General features: G+C 33.2%; 1 protein-coding gene across 2 annotated transcripts in view; it reads right to left on the bottom strand.

Moving 5' to 3' along the window:
- LOC140438372 (uncharacterized) overlaps positions 1 to 18,640 on the bottom strand; it is a 76,948-nt gene that overhangs the window by 48,677 nt on the left and 9,631 nt on the right. For both annotated transcript variants that reach the window (XM_072528050.1, XM_072528049.1), the window contains exons 2-3: positions 4,012 to 4,211; positions 781 to 1,096 (exon numbers count right to left, since the gene is read on the bottom strand). In XM_072528050.1, the coding sequence (XP_072384151.1) occupies positions 781 to 1,096; positions 4,012 to 4,211 (516 nt within the window). The remainder of the gene's footprint in view (positions 1 to 780; positions 1,097 to 4,011; positions 4,212 to 18,640) is intronic.

Here is an 18,640-nt window from a genome sequence, read left to right as displayed (position 1 = left end):
TAAAAATCGATGAAAAATTTTTTCTTTTTGCTGATAATACCAGTATTACCTGGAAGAACTCTAATATTGCAACACTCCATGCAATTATAAATTCTAATCTACTTAAAATAAAAACCTGGTCCGACTCTAATTTACTCTCTTTTAACGTGGATAAGACAGTAGCATTATCCTATAAAAGAGCTCTTCAACCCTTGCTTCTTAATAACAGCCAGATCAGTAGAATTAATTATGTAAAATTTCTTGGATTTTTATAGACAGCAAGCTTAAATGGTCCATTCATATCGTTAGTAAAGAAATCTATATTATATTCAGCAAAAAAATTATAGAACCATCTCCATTTGCAACTTAAATCTACAACTTCTTTCCTTAAGGTCCGTAAATTGACAAAAGCCTATCTATCTGAAAGACCTTATTATTCAGTGGAAGAGTTTCTTAACGAATAATTAAGAAAGTACAGTACGTTTAGGTACAAGCAACAAATTATTTTTTTTATATGAGTATATTTGGGTATCACATGCAGCAGCTTAAACTTATTCGTAGACTAGTTCGTAAGGTTTTATTATGCAATTTGCAATTTAGTGAAATTTTTCAATGGATTGTATATTTTATTTTATTTTGTTTTATTATGTGATATTGACGATTTATCTAATTTTAGTAAATTTTAATTGTTATTGTTAATATTTTCCTTTACTTTTCTACGCTTTGTCCATAAAATTGTAAAATTTTCAGTGACCATAAAGCATATTTCTATTGTATAACAATTATTGTTCGATTAGTTACCTATGATTCCTGATATACATTCCATCCATAACGCCAATGCTCTATAAGGAGGTATATAATATTCTTCGAATAGCCAATATAAAATATGTGTGTTATAATCCTTAAACACCGAGGGTAAAGTAAATAGTAAGTGTACAAACAAACTTAACATCACAAATAGAAAAATACAAATTTTTGTATTTCTGGCTTGTTTTATACAGTATTTCTCAAATAATGGATCTTGAATTGGAAGTGTCGTGCTACTTCTCGATATAGTATCGGCCATCTCATGAGCTGTACTTAAATACTTTGTCATTAGAAACAAACCAGCGCAAGCCTAAAAATAATTAAAGATTTAAAAAAATCATACGTCTTGTTATTATTATGTATATAACTAGGATAATAGTGAGGTGGTGATGTGAGATTGTTTGGGGGAATTCCTATTTCTATAAATAAAATGGGACTAATATGACATATTTTCCCAATATTTTCCAAAGCTATATATATCAGAGAAAACTTTTGTATATAAAATAAAAAATGAAATTTTCTACAAGGTCGTCTGTTCAAAATTTCAAATTATGCCTCCGATGCGAATAAAGTTATTAAATGTAGTTCAATAATTAATGACGATTATACCAAATATTAACCCTAGAAGGATTAAGGGTGGATTAACAAGTATAGACAACAATGCATTACATCTGATTTTTTTGAATACCTTTGTTTCTAAAAATCTTAAATTATTCGTAGTTTTCGGCGTACTACTGCTCTATTAGGGAGCTTAATAAGCATTTCTATAATTTAATTTATTTCTTCCTTCTTGTTCTTCTTTGGGTGCCGTGTCCGTATTCAGACGTTGGCCGTCATCATGTTTACAATTTCCTGAAACCTTTCTCTGTCGGCTGCTGCGAGAAATAATTCTTCTACTGTGGAACCACACCATTGACTAATATTACGCAGCCATGAAACTTTCTTTCGACCAATCCATCTCTTTTCTTCCACTTTTCCTTGTATTATAAGGCGAAGTAGATGGTATTTAGGTTCTCTAATTATATGGCTAAAGTATTCTGTTTTTCTCCTCTTTATGTTGTTTATGAGCAGACGTTCTGAATTGATCATTTGAAGAACATTTTCATTGGAAGTGTGCGAAACCCACGATATCTTTAGGATTCGTCTATAGCACCACAATTCGAATGCTTCTAACTTGTTTAGCATTGTGGTTTTTAACGTCCATGTCTCACAACCATATAATAGGATGGACCACACATAACATTTCAGGACCTTCTTACGAATATTCATCGACAGGTTTCTGTTTCATAAAACTGGTTTGCAGGTCATAAAAGCCTTACGTGATATTTCGATCCTGGTTATTATCTCTTCATCAGAGTCACAATTTACATTTAACCAGCTGCCAAGGTATTTGAAATGATTTACCCTTTTGATCTTTTCTCCATTAAGAGAAATCAGACCTTGATCTATATTGATCTTTCCAACTGCCATCCACTTTGTCTTTGAAATGTTGATTTTTAGGCCTCTCTGATAACTTGCTTCACTGACTAGATTTAGTAATGTTTGGAGATCTTGTAAATTTTCTGCAAGAATGGCTGTATCGTCAGCGTATCTAATATTGTTGATTACTTCTCCACCTAGTCTTACTCCCCCTTGTCTGTCATCCAAAGCCTCCCTAAAGATTTCTTCAGAGTACAGATTAAAAAGAGTGGGTGACAAAACACAACCCTGCCGTACTCCACGTTTGATGGATATTTTTTCAGTCGGACTGTCTTCAATTTGGATAGAGGCTACTTGATTGTAATATAAGTATTTTAGCAGTCTTATATCATAGTGGTCAAGTCCTGCTGCCCGTAGGCAATCGAAAAGTGTATCGTGTTGTACTCTGTCGAACGCCTTCTCGAAGTCGATAAAACAAACATAAACATTCTTTTGAAATTAACAACTTTTTTGTAATAGAACGCGCATACAGAATAGTGCCTCTCTAGTTCCTAGACCGTTTCTAAATCCAAATTGCTTATTACCCATCCTACTTTCGCATAGAAGGAATACTCGGTTTTGTATAATTCGTAAGAGTATCTTCAGTGTGTGACTCATCAAACTGATTAGTCTAAAATTGCTGCATTTGGTGGGCCTGCTTTTCTTTGGTAATGTTGTAAACAGTGACTCTAACCAATCATCTGGTATTTTTCCTTCGTTGTAAATTTTGTTGAAGAAAGTGGTTAAGCAGGCAATGCTTCTTCTATTTCTTCTATTTCTTCCTACTTTTATAAAAACTTTACGCTGAACATAAATAACCCACATTGGTCCATTATAAAACTGATAGTTCTCTATACTGTTCGGTAGTTTACGGCTGATAACGTCGTAATTACGAGTAAACAATTACGTCGAAACTGCCTCTGCGGTGTTAGGTTTTAGTCTCGCGCTTCTACATTGTTTAGAAGAAGTGGTAGCAAACCTCTTTGAAGTGTTCAACGAAGAAGACGACATTGAAAATTCAACTGGATATGTCCAGTTTTGACACAATTCATGTATATAAATCAAACACTGTGCCACATGTATATAAATCAAAGTCAGTAAGAATCTACTTATCCCACCTCCCACGCTCTATGTGGTAAGCTGTACCAAATATTTTTTGTGAGCAATCAGGACATCGACATGAAGGCAAAGTAGACCGCAATAAAATAGATTGCAGTCGTTCCAAAAATTCTTTACTCCGGCAATACTACAAAATCTTGTGCGGCATACCAATGAAGAAGCTGAGCATACAAACGTGTCAAAAATAGATGATACCGAGATTTTGGCTTACTTGGTATTTACATGACACCAATACTATTCATTTTTCTTTCAAATCTTGCAATTTTGGTACTTTTTAAATAATATTTAAAAATGATTTTGGGTAAAATTGGTTACTCTTATATATTTTTATTATATATTTTTAAATATTGCATGCTTTTTGTAAGACTTTTTTGGCTGATTTTTTATGATAGGTAATTTGTAGTGGTGTTTAAATGGTCGGTTTTCTGTTCTTCAACTTAACCAGTCTTTTTGGTAGCTTTCTTAAATTAGTTCATTAATTTTTTTTATATTTTCAAAAACCCAAGAGAAGACTTCATTTTATGTTTTTTTAAGGATATAGATACTTTTACTTTCATTCTTAAAAATACAACATTTAAGGAACGTTTATATTCTTCACAAATCAAATCAAAAGAATTACACAAACAAAAGCAAAAATATTATAATTACCGGTTGGGCGGCGATAATTGTTGACATATATGGAATTAGAACTTTCCAAGTACCAGTTTTATTGTATAACATAATTATTCCTGCAATTACATGAGTTTCGATAAATGCTAGTATAAATATAAAACAAATGTATAGTAGCCAATCATATTGCCTGTTGTGACCCATTATTAAAATTAGTTTGATTATTTCCAGTTTATCACCTTAAAAATAAAAAAATAAACGTTAAAACAATTAACAATATAGTCACTGTGCAAAGAATAAAACTAAAAGTCTCATTTCTGTGGAGTGAAAGCATGGATCTTAACGGAGGCAGCATATAAACTGCGAAGTTTTCAGAAGATGGTGCTACTGCCGCATGCTCAGAATGTTATACATACACCATGTCACAAAGAACAAAATTTATGCTTACTGTAAACATAAGAAACATGTCATACTTAGGGCATGTGATGCATAATGAGAAGTAACGACTGATTCAGCTGATTTTACAAGGAAAAATGAAAGGCAAAAGAATTCAGGAGCTTCGAAGTACACCGCTCTGAAGAATATTAGACAGTCGGTCAGAATGTGGACCAAGCATTTAGATTTAGATTAACGTGATTGGCCCATATCCACAGATTAAAATATTCAACAACACTTCTTACATAGTAACAATATTATTTTAAAAAGAGGTAAAAAAGAAATAAATTAGACTTACAATCAGTTTAATTTTACTACCCAAGACGACCGGTTTCGCTTTCTAAAATTTGCAAAGCATCATCAGGTCAGTGGTACAAAGTAAATTAAATGATTCCGGTACAAGAGTTTTTATATAGTGATTGGTGATTCATAGTTCAAACTATCCCGTATTACTAATAATGAGTGATCTTCGGTCAATGTTGTAACTGTCTAACAACTTAGGAGGAAGTTTCTTGAGGGGAGGGATGTTAACAGATGATATAGGAGTAAGGTATATGTTATTGTTTGTTGAAAGAAAATGTGATGTTTTATATTGTGAAAGTTATTTATATTTATTAAAGAGATATATTTTGAAATGTGTGTTAAATTATTGAAAATTTTATAAAGAAAGAGGACAGTTATATGACAATGAATGAAAGTACTTGTACTATTTTGTGGTTGTGCAAATTATTTGACTTGTAATTATCAACTTTTGATTAAAAGCATTTAATGGTCTGCTAGGCAGAGAATTGTGATGTCAAATGTTAAAATAATAAATTAAAACACAATTAGGGACTAACAGAACACAATTAACAGGACAAAACAAACATTAAACTTTAAAAAAGGGGCTTATAGGCACTACATTACTTGCTAGGAGAGGAATTGGGTTTTTTTGTTGTCTACTAGTGATACTTGTTGTCTACTTGTCCCCTTCTTTTTTAAAGTTTTATGTTTGTTTTGTCCTGTTAATTGTGTTCTGTTAGTTCCTAACAGTGGAGGCTTTTGGGGGTAGGCAGGATAGGCCGGGCCTACCCAATAATTTTAATAGCTTTAAAATTGAAAAACATATATTCAAAAATTATGTTAATGCATGTAAATAACTTTTAAATGTACTAAATTACTCAATACATTAGCGTCCGTTAAAACAACTATGTTATTATATTACCACAGAAAGCATCGAATCGTATTCAGACATTTTAAATATCATTAATAGGCCCGATCGGAACTGGCCGACCCAGCTCACATAAGATCCCCGTACAAAAAGCGTTTGAAGTTAAGCAGCTTGCCGGATTTTTATTTTCGTGTTTATGCTTGCTGTTTAGGCACCAGACGATCGGACCTACACCGACCAACGTAATTATCGAATTGTAATATAAATTTTCTTTTAAATTATGATAAAAAAATATGTAACATAATCTATAATTGTAACATATTTTTAATAGAAACAACACAATTGCAAACAAGTGCACGGTTGCCCAAATAAATTTAAAAAAATTCGTAAAATTTGAAGAAAAAAAATCACATTTGCGTGATTTCTATATCGCCTGATTGTATGCAAGTTATATATGTGAGATTGTTTTATAACTGATACATAAAAATGAGTTTTTATGACGCTTTACTGGGTTGCAGTAATAGTAGTGTTAATAGTGAGTGTTTGAACATTGTTGTTTCACTATTGGAATCGCCATTATCTAGAACTGAAATTGATAGAAGAAAAATTATTATGAATGAAAGGCCTACTCCAACATTGCGTATATTGACTATATTGTTGGCCGTGTTTGTTATTTTCTAATAAGAAATGTGTATGGAATTCTGAAGGATACTTTGATTTAAAAAATATGTCTGCCTCCTTAAAAAATCATTCCAGTTGCAAGGAGCATTTAAGTAATTTCCTGTCCTTTAAGGATGTACAGAAGAGTACGTTTTGTGTTCACGATTTGCTAGATAAAAATCAAAAATCGCAAAAATTAGATACAACACAGAAGTTAAGATGAACAGAGAAATCATTAAAAAATTAGTTGGGGGGGGGTCATGACCCCGTGACCCCTCCCTCTGGATCCGTCACTGATTACACAGAGCTATATGTAATTTGCTGGCTTGGCCTACCCAAAATTTTACCACACCAGCCGTCACTGGTCCCTAATTGTGTTTTAATTTATTATTTTAACATTTGACATCACAATTCTCTGCCTAGCAGAAATTAAATGCTTTTAATCAAAAGTTGATAATTAAAAGTCAAAGAAATTGCACACCCACAAAATAGTACAAGTACTTTCATTCATTGTCATATAACTGTCCTCTTTCTTTATAAAATTTTCAATAATTTAACACACATTTCAAAATATATCTCTTTAATAGATATAAATAACTTTCACAATATAAAACATCACATTTTATTTCAACAAACAATAACATATACCTTACTCCTATATCATCTGTTAACATCCCTCCCCTTAAGAAACTTCCTCCTAAGATGTTAGACAGTTACAACATTGACCGAAGATCACTCATTATCAGTAATACGGGATAGTTTGAACTATGTATCACCAATTACTATATAACTACTCTTGTACCGGAATAATTTAATTTACTTTGTACCACTGACCTGATGATGCTTTGCCAATGTTAGAAAGCGAAACTGGTCGTCTTGGGTAGTAAAATTAAACTGATTGTGAGTAAGTCTAATTTATTTCTTTTTTAACTCATTTTAAAATGGACTCACATAAGCAACACATTCATGATTTGAATATTATTTTACTAATGGAAGCTTCTTCTTCGATCGCCTTTTCCTATCTAAGATTGGTAACAATTATTTTTGTAATTTTCTAGCACAAAGTTCAAGCCCAAACTTACTTAATCTCGTATAATTTGAACCCTTAATTCCTATGACGAAGTCAATTTTGACTCCAATCAAACTGTTTATTTAATTCTCAAAAAGGCGGAAGGACGCGGCAAATTCCCCTACATACGGCACCGTTTAGTACATCGCTAACGTGTAGCACACACACACACACACACACACACACACACACACGCGCACACGCACATGCACACGTACCAGCACTCGCACATACACACACGCACACGCACACACACACGCCCACGCACACGCACACGCACACACGCACACACACACACACGCGCACACACGCACACACACACACACACGCGCACGCACACACACGCACACACACACACACGCACACACACACACACACACACACACACACACACACACACACAAAATCCTGCCATTAGGAACATGTGTACAGTACACTATTGTACAGTGGCATCCACATGTCCGACCGGTCCACCTCACTGTCAAGTGGAACCTATCTTACTTACCTATCTTACTTACTTGGGGAGGCTTATGATTACCCTCTGTGTCTCATGGCTGTCGTTAGGCCACCTATCTGTAGGGATAGCACACTTATCGGCTTTTCTCTCTATTTACTTTACTGACTCTAAATAGAGCTTAATCTAGCATGACTTCGAGACGTGAGTTACTAATAAAGATGTGTGTTTCGAACAGAGGGCCACCCACCTAAATTAATGACTCTCTGTTTGAACTTTGTGTGTGCTCGGTCAGTCAGCTGCCGATTTGGCACAATAAATTTTGTTCTTTCCGTCGGCTAGGCATTTAAATGGTCTGGCCACGGAGCCCATGTTTGTAGCACATGGTCTCGATGTTCAGGTTCCGCGATAGGGTCTCTATGTGACCTGCCATAAGGGTCTAGGCTTTAGCGGCTGTGTAAAAGGTATGATGGGCCTTTTATACTTCTTCATTTACATAGATTTAGTGCGAGCATCGGTATTTAGGTGAAATTTTACAAATAATTTAGTCATATGACTGAAGGTATTTTTTATCCTTAACTATGGGGAGTGCATTCCCAAGTGTATAGTGCTCTCACACACTCCGTGTATATGTTTACTACTGCTAAAAAGTGTGCGTGATGTGGGGTGTGCCTTTCCAGGTGTATATTGCCATCACATACCCCGTGGTTATTATTATGGAAGTTTTTTTTGGGTCTTCTTTTACCGCTTGTGTTGACTGTTGCATGGTTATCTCAGCATTCTTAAATCCTGCTGGTCCACTATATATCCTGCTAGTTGTTGTTGGGGCCGTCCCCACCATCCTTAGTTTTTTATTATAGTCTATTAACTCTCTTAATATTGTATTGGGATGATTTCTAAGGTCGTAGCAAATCTCGTATGGTGTCTTGTCCATTGTTCGTAGAATCTTATTTTGGTTTGAGTCTCTATATACAGTTGGTTTGAGTCTCTATATATGTACATAACTTAAAAGGTACATATTTTGGTATTTCCAGCACTTCTCTCATTATGAAGTTTTGGACTGTTTAGATCTTGCTATATATATATATATATATATATATATATATATATATATATATATATATATATATATATATATATATATATATATATATATATATATATATATATATATATATAATATGCAAAATATCCTAAATATCCCAGGCGACAATATTTTGCTGGTTATAATAAATAAATGGTAGACACTGGCAGGATAATACTGTTTGCAACTCTGACCTTTGTCTTGAACCTCAGCTTACTTTTCCGGCCTATAAGCAAAGAGTTAACTTACACCTTCCAATTGGTTAGGTGTTATACGTTGATCGAGTAAAATTTGACCCCGCCATACATTAAGTGTTTTTTTTTCGTGCCTAGTTTTTAAAAAATAATGGCCAATTTCAAAGATAAAAGAAACCTAGAACCCAGCAGGACTTTGAAGAGATTGCTAAACACTTTTTTGACAGTAATGATGATATTTCTGACACCAAAACAATTTTTACTGATCATGATACTGATAATTATTCTGATCTTAGTAATAATGACCAAGGTGATAGTATTAAGAATGATCAAATACTGGCCAGTGATTTTAGTAGTGAGGACGAAAATAATAATAATAAAGAGGCAACTAAGAGAAATTACTGTTATAAAAGAAGTAAAAAAATGATCCAAAATAGCTCCTGCTTCAAGCCATACCCGTGAATCAGATGTGGTATCAAATCTACCATAGCTTTCTGGGCCAGCACGAATACATAAGCCGGCAACGTCTACTGAAGCTATCAAGCTTCAACTCGATGACACAATTAAATCGGTTTTTTTAGAAACAACATAAATAAGTCAATTTTTTGCAATATTGACACTTCTTAACAAATCCGTTTTTTATACGTCAACGCACCATTCTATTCCATGTAAAAGCTACGGACTTCAAATGAATTTCAAGAAAACGAAATCAATAATATTCTCAAAAAAAACACAAAATGTAGACAACCTGATCATCGATAATACAACGATCGAAAGAGTAACAACATATAAATATTTAGGAACGTGGCTAACCGAAGATGGAGATCACACAAAAGAAATCAGATCTAGAATAAAAATTGCAAGAAATACGTTTATAAAATTGAAGAACTTACTTTGCAACCGTAACCTTAATCTAAAGATCTGCACAAGAATGCTACGTTGTTACGTTTTTTCTACTTTACTATACGGTATGGAAGTGTAGACAATAAAACAGTCCGAAATCAAAAAATTAAACTCCTTTGAGATGTGGTGCTACAGGAGAATCCACAGAATATCGTGGACTGAAAAAGTAACTAATATAGAGGTGTTACAAAGAATAAAGAAAGAGTGATAAGTCATAAAAACTGTTAAAATTAGAACGATTCAATATCTGGGTCATATAATGAGGGGCGAGAAGTACGTATTACTTAGGTTAATTATGCAAGGGAAGATACCAGGGAAGAGAAATCCAGGACGACGCAAAATATCCTGGCTAAGAAATTTGAGAGAGTGGTTCGGTTGCAGCTCATTAGAATTACTCAGAAGCGCGGTCAATAAAACTAAAATAGCGATGATGATTTCCAACCTCCGATAGGAGAAGGAACCTGATGAAGAAGCACCATTCTAAGCAGAAACGACATCAGTCTCGACTTGCTGTCGATTTCATTCGAAAACCACATGAGTCATCGACTGATTGTCATTTGTAAACAAAACGACCAAGATAGCTGCAGTAAATGGCACCAATAATGATCTGAATTTAGAAAAAAGTAAAAAAAGAAGTAAAAAAGACAAATATAAGTCAGAAATTATTAAGAATGCGAGGCTCTGTGGGGAATATGAAAATTATAAAGGTAATGCTGTACCTGCAAGAAAACCAGGAGGGGACTGTCTGTAAGTTTTAAGGTTAAGATAGTTTTAAAACGTAAATTTATTATATATTTTTTGCAGTTGTCGCTTGAAGTGCTTTAAAAAAGTTAATGCAGATATATGAGCTGAAATACTTGCCAAATTCAGAAGTATGCTTATCAAGAATGCACAATATTTATGCTTACAAGGGCTTATGGAAAAGTGTGAAGTAAAAAAAAAGACCTCGAAATAAATATCCAAAGAATAGAAGATATAAGATTGTTATTCAGGCTCGGGTGGCAAAATTATGGTTTACAAAAAAGGTTTCTTTAGAATTCACACTGTGGGTCATGAAATAATTCAAAGAATATCTAAGCGTCTTGTATAAGGAAAAGCACCACTAGATAAACGTGGAAAAATATTTCAGGGAATGCTAAGTCTGAAAATTTAATAGAACAGAATAAGACTTTTATTAGGAGTTTTCCCACTAAGATTTCACATTACACAGGTAAAGAGAAGCATTAATTATACAAAAAATTGAATGTGCGAATTATCTATCACCTATTTTGTGCCAAATTTCCTTATAAGTACTAATAATAATTCAGTGAAGTATAAATTTTATTTAATGATTTTCCAGGAACATTTTTCTCTATCTTTTGGACGTCCACAGATAGACACTTCCTATGAATGTGAACAGTTAGAAATAAAGATTAAGTCCACATAGTCCATCTTTAAACAAGACAGCGAATCGAGTGGCCGTTGCGGAATTATTTGTACCATAAAAGACGTGCACAGAAGTTCTACAATAAAATGGCAAAAACTGCAGAGACATGCAAGCCAGATCACTTCATGTGGCCTGACGTTTGATTATATGCAAAATCTTCAACTTCTCTATTCCTATATCGGAGTCTTTTTACTTGCGTCAACTAACCTACAACATCTTTGGAATTAACAATATGCAAAAATAACAAGGGATGTTTTACACCTACCACGAGGGTCAAGCCAGAAAGGGTTCCAATAAAGTTGCTTTATTTCTTGTGAATTATATCAAGTCTGAAGTGCCTACTGCTGTGAAACGTCTTTACTTATTTTCTGACAGCCGTGCCGATCTAAACCGGAATCATACTGTAGTGAGATTTCTACTTTCGTTAGAAGATACTGGACGTTTTAAAACCATAAACCAGTACTTTCCACAACGTGGCCATTCCTTTTTGCCGAACGTTAAAAACTTTGCAGCAATAAAAAGAGCCATAAAAAACTTTGACCATGTTTATCACCCAAAAGAATAGAAATGATAGTAAATTTTACTTGACACAAAAAGTTTCTTGTTAAACTGGTGGAAACATCGAATATTTTTGAATGTAAAAAGTGGTGGCCTAAACATTACAAAAAAACGTATTTGTCTACCGACCCAATGGGCAGAAAAGAAAAGGATAAAAAATCACTCTCCAGATTTTAAATTACTACCATTTTTTTTATTCTTCAAACCAAACAAGGTCTGTAATAGTATTGGTATATATTAATGGTTTTATTACTAACAACTTTAAACTTAAAAACATAAATGATATAATTCCATTTTGACCAACAGTTCTGGCCTATCCGGATAGTAAAGTACCAATTAATAAAAAAAAAGAGTTATACGTAAGCTTATGAACTACATACCGGAGGAAAATTATAATTTTCCTCCGGTTTTTTGAATTTTTCCAATTTTTGAATAGATTATGCAGTGGTCTACTACTGATGCAATTAATAATGATTAATGCTTATACTGACAGACAATAAAATTTCCAAAAAGAAATGTTTTCTTTTATTTCTGTTCTGAAACAACATAAGTTACTTTTTTTTTAAACTCTAATACAACAGTTTTTTGTGATTTACTCAATACTATAATTTCTGACTCATATTGTTTTCTGAAATGACCGATTCAATAATTGCGCGGTTATTGAAAAGACAAATGAAAAGATTCCAGGGTTACAAACATCTTTACGTAATACTTTCAACTCTCAATTTAAAAGCCACCTTGATAAAACCGAAATAATACCTTGGTTTCGACTACCTACTGTATTTTGCAGGCATGTTCAAGTCTAACAATAAAAATATAATTTTTTTTTTAAACTGATGGTACAGGCTGTGATATATTCCGTTCCGTAATGATAGCAAAAAGATTAGGTTTCTACTACCAGCTTTGAGATTTGACGATCCAAATTCTAGAAATAAGCGTAATGGAGATGGAGACAAATTGGCATCTATTTCTGAAATTTTTAATTGTTTCGTAATTAACTGTTATACTAACTAATTATCTTGAGAATATGTAACTGTTGATGAAATGTTGGTTGATTTCTGCGATAAGTACAAATTTAGAATGTTTATGAAAAGTAAGATAGAAAATTTGTGTATACTGGAAAAGAAAACAGAATACCGAATCCCAAGAAATTATCCATACCAACTCTCTATGTTCTTTCATAAGTTGCTCCAATAGTGAATTCTAACCGCAATATGACTGGGGATAACTGGTTTTCCATAGCTGGTCAACGAACTACAACAACGTAAACTTAATTATGTAGGTGCTATCAAAAGAAACAAAAAAGAGTTGCCAAATGAGTTTTTGCCGAATAATCAACACGAGGTTTATTTTACTAAAGACATAACCCTGCTATTTTACGTATCAATAAAAAATCTATATGTTTGCCTTATTTCCAGTTTACATCATAATAACAAAGTCTTACTTACACAAAAAAAACTGCCAGATCTGATACATTTTTACAATGTTACTAAAGTGGGAGTGGATGTGCGGGATCAAATTTGTGCTAATTATAAAGTAGGGAGGCATACTAGACGGATGGCCATAGGCTATTTGGTTTCGTATAATGGATATTGTCAACGTAAATGGGGGTATTTTATATAACAGTGCATATCCAGAATCTAAATTAACACAGCAAAATTTTATTATCGCTTTTGGAAAAGAACTAATACAGGACCACTTAATTCGGCATGTTTAAATGGTGAATATTCTCAAGGAATTGAGACAAGTTATTCGTCGAGTTGTTTCACACGATAACAAAGACCAAGATAGACCTGTTGAAAGAGCATCCAAACGTGGAAGTTGTTATATTTGTTCACGTTATGATAACAAACAACCACTTGTATGTAACATATGTCATAAATACGTTGTATCAAAATAAATACTTGTGATAAATCTAAAGATCAGCAACTTATCTACTGATTTGTTTATATTCGAAAATTAACTTCTGATTTAAATTTTTTTAAAATAGGTGAACATATCTAAATAAGAATTCTTTACTTGAGTCTCACTCGAACATTCGAAGAGTAAACACGTCGTTATCATTTCGTAGTAATTGATTTTTAATATTAATGAGTTTTTAACTATCATATTAAAACAAATTTTTGAGAAAAAAGTGGTGAAGTGTTAAAATAGTACATCACACATCATTTGTGAGTATTTAATTTACTTCATAATATTATCAACATCCACAAAAAATCAATATCTTTCCATTCACCTGTTGTGAGTGCTTATCTACCAACTGGTTGTTTTTTTTTTTCTCAAATTATTGTCTGTGGTTTTTCATCGCCAGAGGCGGACTTAGCTCAAATGCTTTGGAAGAAACTCCGAAAGAAAGCAAAAAATGGATAATCTTACTCAAAATTCTTCAAATGTCAATACTACTTCAAATAATTTCCACAGCACGGTTAAATCATACTCAGCAGCGTTAGTTAAAAATTCCTCTCCATTACCAAATAGAGATCAAGCGATAGTTTTCCCATCGATAGAAGGTTGCAAAATTCAAGACTATCTCTTACAGATTGGACCAATAGTTAACCCACAAAATATAATATATTGTTCACGTATATCTAACAATCGAGTTTGCATATATTTGAAAGATAAAAAAATTGTCGACGATCTTCTTAAAAATAATGAAGCCATCACAATTAACAACACTCGTCTAGTTGCTCGGCGACTAATTACTCCATCAGAAAGATTGCTAGTATCTAATGTAAGCCCTACAATTCCTAATGAAGATATTACACGACATTTACAAAACTTAGGTTTAACACTGTTATCGCCAATGACTCCACTGAGAATTGGAGCTACTGATCCAGCTTACAGCCACATATTAAGTTTTAGAAGACAAATCTACATTTCTCCTCCTATAAATACTAACATTCCTGAATTTATTGAAATTGAACAAGATGGAGTAGTAAGCAGGTTATTTTTAACATTAGACAGCCATAATTGTTTCAAATGCAAGCAAGCAGGACATAATGCTTCACAATGTACTGTTTCTGTTTCACCAACTTTGAATACAATACCTACAGTAAGCAATACTCAATCAGGTAGCATATCTCTTGCCCAAACTTCACAAACTCCTATTGCTGGAATCACTACAACTTCTTCCAACAGCTCACAGTCATCTTCGACCCAAAATCCAGAACTGTCAAATCCACCCCTATCTCAACCTATCAATACCCCTGTGAATTCTGAGATAATGGAAAACGCCTTGGTTGACAATACAAAGTCTGATCTTTCTTTTACACAAAATATTTCACATAAACGTACTGCTTCTGCTGTTTCATCACCTACTTCTGAGGATGCCCAATTTGCAATTCCAACTTTAAAACAGAAAAAAAAGAGCAAAACAGAAAAAAAACCGGAACAAAACATAAAGTTTTCAGACAATATTAAAACATTTATAGACAAACACTCTCCTTCCTTTTGTCTTAACAGTCAGCAAATTGAAAGTCTACTTGAAAATTGCTATGGATGCTCTGATGTACTAACGATTGCGAATGAATATACTTCAGACACCGTAGCTCTTATTAATATGTTGGAAGAAATACGTCCCCATTTAGAAGACAGAACAACAAAATATCGCTGCACAAAATTGAGGAAAAAATTGGCTGTACAACTTGATTTAGCCATTTTGGATACTGAAAGTGATACATCCACTTGTTAATACTGTAGTTTTTTTTTCTTTCACTTAATCGATATATAATAATTTATGTATAATAAAATTTTACAGTGGAATATAAATAGCTTTCAAACTCGTTTACCTATGTTGCAACTATTAATCAATCAATACACACCACAAATTATTTGTCTTCAAGAAACTAATTTTAAACATTCCACGTGCATGAATCTAAAGTCCTTCAATTCATATTTTAAAAACAGAGATAATGCAAAACACGCATCAGGTGGAGTTGCAATATATGTAAAGGAACAAATAATATCCAAAGAAATTCCATTAATCACAAATCTCGAAGCCGTAGCTGTAGAAATTGGCACTACACAAAAGATCAACATATGTAATATATATATACCTCCAAATTATAACCTAGAAGAACAAGATCTTGTAAACTTAATAAATCAGGTTCCTAATCCGAAATTCATTTTGGGAGATCTAAATGGACACAATACTAACTGGGGTTCCTTTAAAACTACACACACTGGAAAAAAGATTGAAAAGATCATAAACACATTAAACCTTGCAATAATAAATGATGGTAGCAGCACACACTTAAATTTATCGACAGGGACATTTTCTTCTATAGATATCTCACTCTGTACGCCAACTCTTCAATTAAATCACAATTGGTATGTAGAAAAAGATTTACATGGGAGTGATCACTTCCCAATTTTAATAGAAAAACACTCGATGAAACCTACGCCAGTTACACCTGAACCGAAATGGAGGCTAGATAAAGCTGATTGGCGCAGTTATCAAGAAATTATCCGTAACGGATCATCAAAAATTTGTTTAGAAAATTCAATAGACGAAATAATTCTACAGTTCAATAAACTCATAACGGAAGCAGCTCTAGAAGCGATAGGTAAAACAAAGTTTATAAAAAGAGATAAAGTAACTCCCTGGTGGAATGAAGATTGTAAAGAAGCTATTAAGGAAAGTAAGAAAGCTCTTCAAAAGTACAAAAGGTACAAAAGCCTAGAAAACTTAATTAATCTTAAAGAATGTAGGGCTAAAGCCAAACTGATTACCACGAGATCTAAAAGACAATCCTGGATAAAATATGTAGAAACGATCAATAATTACACATCCTTAACAAACATATGGAGGAAAATAAAAAATATAACAGGCACTAGCTCATATCAAGGAATCGCATCATTAGAAGTAGAAAATAAATCATTAATAACAAACCATGCAGAAATCGTAGAAAAAATAGCGGAAACATTCAAGTTAACATCCACAAATTCTAACTATGATAAAGATTTCATAACATACAAAGAACAAAAAGAAACCATCCCTATTAACGTAGTAAACAACAATGAACCTACAAATGCACTTATCACAATCAGAGAACTAAGAGAGATGGTAGTTTCTTTAAAAGACACATCCCCTGGCCCCGATGACATCCCAGCTTCTTTTTTGAAACACCTTCCTGACGAAGCAGTAGAAATATTATTAAAAATATATAATCGTATATGGACCAAACATGAATTTCCCAATTTATGGAAAACAGCCATAACTATTCCCATCTTAAAATCTAATAAGCCACAAAACAAAGCAGATTCTTATCGTCCAGTGTCTCTAACTTGTGTCATGTGTAAGCTTTTAGAAAAAATTATAAATAAACGTTTATTGTGGTGTCTGGAAGAAAATAACCAACTGATTAATGAACAATCTGGATTTCGTCCTTTAAGATCGACTACCGACAATTTAGTAGATATAGAATCACATATTAATAACGCATTCTACAACAACCAAAAATGTATTGCAATTTATTTTGATTTGCACAAAGCATTTGATATGGCTTGGCATCATAAAATAATTTCAACACTGGAATCATGGGGCTATCAAGGAAATATACTTGCTTTTATTAAAAATTTTCTCCTAAATAGAAATTTCAAGGTAAAAGTAAACGGACTTCTATCTAATGTGAAATATCAAACAAATGGTACACCCCAAGGCTCGGTAATCAGCCCGACGCTTTTCCTTATAGCTATCAATGATATAATCAAATCAATGAACAAACCCATTCAAGCGAGATTGTACGCGGATGATCTTATAATATTCTTAAATGGAAACAATATACAGAGTATGGCCAAATTATTACAAGATCAACTCGATAAATTTATAGCATGGTCTAAAAGGAGTGGTTTTCAATTTGCTTCATCTAAAACTCGCTGCATCATATTTTCTAAGAGACCAAAACAGATAAAAGAAATACCTACTTGAAAACTTGGTGGTCAAACACTTGAATATGTAAACACAATTAAATATCTAGGTCTAATATTTGATCAAGCTCTAACCTGGAAGGACCACATCAAATATATATCAGCTATATGTCAAAAAAGACTAAACCTCTTGAAATGTCTTTCTGGTACGAACTGGGGAGCAGACGGTAGAACTCTACTCGTACTATATAAAAATTTGATCCGCTCAAAGATCGATTATGGTTGCCACGCTTACTCGTGTGCTTCAACAACAACTCTAAAAGTTCATTCAAGACACCATTCAAAATAACGCTCTTAGAATAATAAGCGGCGCATTTAGAACAACCCCTATCTTAAGTCTTCAGGCCGAACTGGGTGAACTACCATTAGATTTACGAAGACAGGAATTAATGCTCTCTTATGCATCGAAGCGGTACTCTTTACAATATCACCAAACCATTCGCTGCTCGAATATCCAGCGCGCAAAAACCCACATTCCATTTTACGAAAGATGCAGACGAATCATAAATGAATTAAACATTAAAGTCCCCGAAATCTATCCTAGCAAGATGCCAACTTCCCCTCCTTGGCTAATGTCTTCTCCTTACATAAATTTGGATCTATTATCAGAAAATAAAAAAGAAAGCAATTGTCATCTAATTAATTCTAAATATCAAACGTTAATTTCTCAATTTTCTTCCTTCAAAAAGTTATTCACAGATGGATCTAAAACAGAGCGTTGTGTAGCATCTGCCTTTGTAACAAATGATGAAATAAAGAAATATAGACTAGCGGAGACGAATACTATTTTAACAGGAGAACTCTTTG

The sequence above is a fragment of the Diabrotica undecimpunctata genome, chromosome 4 (genome assembly GCF_040954645.1).
Source record: "Diabrotica undecimpunctata isolate CICGRU chromosome 4, icDiaUnde3, whole genome shotgun sequence".
Lineage (NCBI taxonomy): Eukaryota > Metazoa > Arthropoda > Insecta > Coleoptera > Chrysomelidae > Diabrotica > Diabrotica undecimpunctata.
Note: the sequence above shows the minus strand (reverse complement) of the source record. Positions and strands in the feature narration are given on the sequence as shown.